The sequence below is a fragment of the Corvus brachyrhynchos genome, unplaced genomic scaffold, assembly GCF_000691975.1.
Source record: "Corvus brachyrhynchos isolate BGI_N302 unplaced genomic scaffold, ASM69197v1 scaffold193, whole genome shotgun sequence".
In the NCBI taxonomy this organism is placed as follows: domain Eukaryota; kingdom Metazoa; phylum Chordata; class Aves; order Passeriformes; family Corvidae; genus Corvus; species Corvus brachyrhynchos.
In genome coordinates, this window is record NW_008237087.1 from 80,843 (window position 1) to 84,091 (window position 3,249).

General features: G+C 62.6%; 1 protein-coding gene across 1 annotated transcript in view; it reads right to left on the reverse strand.

Annotated features, from left to right (window-relative positions):
- Nucleotides 1-3,249, reverse strand: part of MYO1A (myosin IA) — an 18,058-nt gene that overhangs the window by 11,856 nt on the left and 2,953 nt on the right. The window contains exons 7-18 of the mRNA XM_017728664.1: nt 3,144-3,207; nt 2,978-3,076; nt 2,780-2,883; nt 2,550-2,697; nt 2,344-2,462; nt 2,174-2,260; nt 2,025-2,090; nt 1,809-1,913; nt 1,494-1,556; nt 1,186-1,386; nt 193-419; nt 1-113 (exon numbers count right to left, since the gene is read on the reverse strand). The exon at nt 1-113 is cut by the window's left edge and continues 21 nt beyond it. Coding sequence (XP_017584153.1) covers nt 1-113; nt 193-419; nt 1,186-1,386; nt 1,494-1,556; nt 1,809-1,913; nt 2,025-2,090; nt 2,174-2,260; nt 2,344-2,462; nt 2,550-2,697; nt 2,780-2,883; nt 2,978-3,076; nt 3,144-3,207 — 1,396 coding nt within the window. The remainder of the gene's footprint in view (nt 114-192; nt 420-1,185; nt 1,387-1,493; nt 1,557-1,808; nt 1,914-2,024; nt 2,091-2,173; nt 2,261-2,343; nt 2,463-2,549; nt 2,698-2,779; nt 2,884-2,977; nt 3,077-3,143; nt 3,208-3,249) is intronic.

Genomic DNA, 3,249 nt, shown 5'->3' on the forward strand with positions numbered 1-3,249 from the left:
AGCCCGCCCGCCGCACCCGCACGTTCTCCATCAGCCCCAGGTACCGGACCTGCGCCAGCACCAGCTCCGGCGTGAACACCATCGCTGACTTGGTGTCGTTGGGTTTGATGCACCTGCAGAGCGCAGCGGTGGTTTGGGGGGGGTCTCACAGGCACCTCAGCCGCCCCCGGGGGTCCCTGCTGGGGCTGGTACCTGATGTAGTTGGGGTTCTTAGAGTAGAGGTTCTTCATCAGCAGCGCCACGGACGACTTGAACTGGAAGCCTGCGGTGGGCGGCAGCTTGAGGGAGACCTTCTGGGGGTCTCCTTCGGGGAAGAGCGAGCGCAGCAGCGCGTGCCGGGCCGCCCACATGGCCTGCGAGAGGTCGCGGAAGAGCAAGTCGTTGTTCTTCTCGATGAAGCCCGTCACGTTGTAGGTCACCTGGGGGTGCAGCGGGGTCAGCGCCCAGGCAGGGAGTGGGGCAGGGTTCAGCGTCTCCATGTCCGTTCCCAGTCCAGCCCCACATCTCCTGTGCAAAGCTGGGAAGAGGACCAGGGCACTGGGAAGAGAACTGAGGCACTGGGAAGAGGTCTGGTGTGCTGGGAAGGGGACCAGGATGCTGTGAAGAGAAGTGGGGTGCTGAGAAAAGGACTGGGGTGCTGGGAAGAGGTTCAGAGAGCTGTGAGGAGGTCTGAGATGCTGGGAAGAAGCCTGGGGTGCTGGGAAGAGGACTGGGGTGCTGAAAAGAGATCTGGGCTGATGGGAAACGAACCGAGGTGCTGGGAAGAGGACTGGGGTACTGGTAAGAGAACCAGAGTGCTGGGAAAAAGACCAGGGCAGTGGGAAGAGGATCAGAGTGCTGGGAAGAGGACCAAGGTTCTGGAAAGAGGACCAGAGTGCTGGGAAGAGGAGCATGGCATTGGGAAGAGGATCAGGGTGCTGGGAAGAGGATCAGGGTGCTGGGAAGAGGAGTGTAGCACTGGGAAGAGGATCAAGGTGATGGGAAGAGGAGCATAGCACTGGGAAGAGGATCAGGGTGCTGGGAAGAGGATCAAGGTGCTGGGAAGAGGATCAGGGTGCTGGGAAGAGGAGTGTAGCACTGGGAAGAGGATCAGGGTGCTGGGAAGAGGATCAGGGTGCTGGGAAGAGGATCAGGGTGCTGGGAAGAGGAGCGTGGCGCTGGGAGGAGGAGCAGGCGCTGCCGGACCTTGCCAGCGTAGTGGTGGATGCGGAAGCAGCGCGGGGGCAGGCTGGTGTCGGTGACACGCCGGGCGTTCTGTGTCTCCTTGCTCTCATAGTGCTTGTGTGTGGCCAAGAGCTGGTTGAGCTTGTTCAGGAAGGTGTCCTCGTTGACCACGCCGGGCCGCAGGCACTCCTCGTCCAGCATGGCCAGGATCCCGCTGGTGCTCTGTGCCACGATGGATGGGGTCACTCCTGACCGGCCCCAGCGAATCCCAGTTTGGGCTATGGGGGGCGCTGGAACCCCAAGATCCCGGCACTGGGAGAGCAACTCACGTTCTCAATCAGGTTGCAGATGATGCTGTTGTCGAAAAACTCCACCGGGGTCCACTGGATGCCCTGAGAGCAGATGTGGGTCAGACAAATGGATAACCCAGCCCCTGCCCCATGGACACCTCCAGCTGTTGTGGGGCAGGAACTGGACATCCGGCCACGGGGCCGAGGATCCCAAATCCCTTCCTGCCATTGAATCGGCTCCCAGCGGGGAGCAGGGTGAGGGAGGGACGTGCGACGGAGCCGTCTCCGGCACTTCCCCATCCCGAGGGGGGCCGAAGCTCCTTGGGGCCGTGCTCTGGCAGGGGCTGGAGGTACCTCTCGGACGTATTCCTCCTGTTCCTCCTTCAGCGTCATCAGGATGAAGATCTGCTGCAGCTTCTCGTTGCAGTAGTTGATGATGAACTGCTCAAAGCTGTTGTCCTGCAGGAGAAGGGTCCTGTATGGCAGGTGCTCCCCGAGCCCCGGCCCTGCCCCATGTCTCACCTGCTGTTCCCAACCCCCTGGATGGGGCCATGTGGGTCCTTCACTCACCTGGAAGATCTCGAAGCCATAGATGTCCAGGACACCCATCACCTTCCTCTGCTCGTCTGACTTCACCTGGAGAGATAACGGGGTGTTGAGCGCTGTGTGGGGTGGGGGTCCAGGGTCCTGCTGGGGCTCCAGGATCCCCTGGAGCTCACCTGGATGCTGGTGTTGATGCGATGCACCAGCCAGTCAAACAGGCGACTGTAGATGTTCTTGGCCAGCGCGTCCCGGCCGTAGTAGCCCTGGGGAGAGGGGAGGGGGGCTGGTGCCGGCTCGCTGGGGGCTGCCGGGCATCAGCCCCATGGCTGGGGGTGGTCCTGCTCACCTGCGGGACGGTGAGGGTGGTGAGCACCGTCTCATCCCGCGCCTTCACCGTGCGGGAGCACAGCGCCTGCTCCAGTGTGCTGGGGTCCAGCCCGATGAGCTTGCAGATCTCGTGCAGCTCTGTGTGGGGAGATGGCGATGCCAGGGACAAGGAGGGGCTCAGGGGGTCCCCACACCCCCCATTCCCATCCCTATCCCCATCCCTACCCTGGGGCTCGGTGATGCTGCAGGCCTCCATCCCGCTGGCCTGGAAGCTGCTGCTTAGCTGGACATTGCCCAGTTTGAGCACCACGGCCGTCACCTCCAGCAGCTCCGTCACCTCCGCGGGCGAGAAGCCGATGACCCTCATGGCATCCTAGGGATGGACACAACAGCTCAGGGGCTGCAGTGGGCTCCAGGATGTTTGGGGGAGAGGGGTCCTGTCTTCCTGTGGGTACCTGCATGGCGTGGAAGTTGGCTGCATCGTCCATGCCGGGCAAGCTGGAGCTCTCCCGGTTCAGGTATCCGTAGTGCCTGCAGTCCTGGTGGAGCTTCAGTTGTTCTGGTTGAGGGGAGAGGAGGTGGCACTTCAGCCATGGCCCCCCCCAGCTCCTGTTCCACCCCCAAATCCCCCACACTGCGGGGTCTGGACCTACGGAGCAGCTCTGGAGAAGCCCCAGCCAGGAGCTGGTAGAAGATGTGGAAGTTCCTCTCGCCCTTCACGTGCCGGACGATGCGGGATTTCTCCAGCAGGTCTGAGAGAGGTCAGTGTCACTGGGGTGTGTGGAGTGGGACCCCCTGGGATGGGTGGTGGGTACTCACAGTTGCTGATGACCCCTCCCAGGGGCTCCCCCTTGAAGTCGAACTCAATGTCCATGTACTTGCCCTGGGGGAGGGGGCTGGGTCAGGGGAGGGGGTCCTGGGGGGA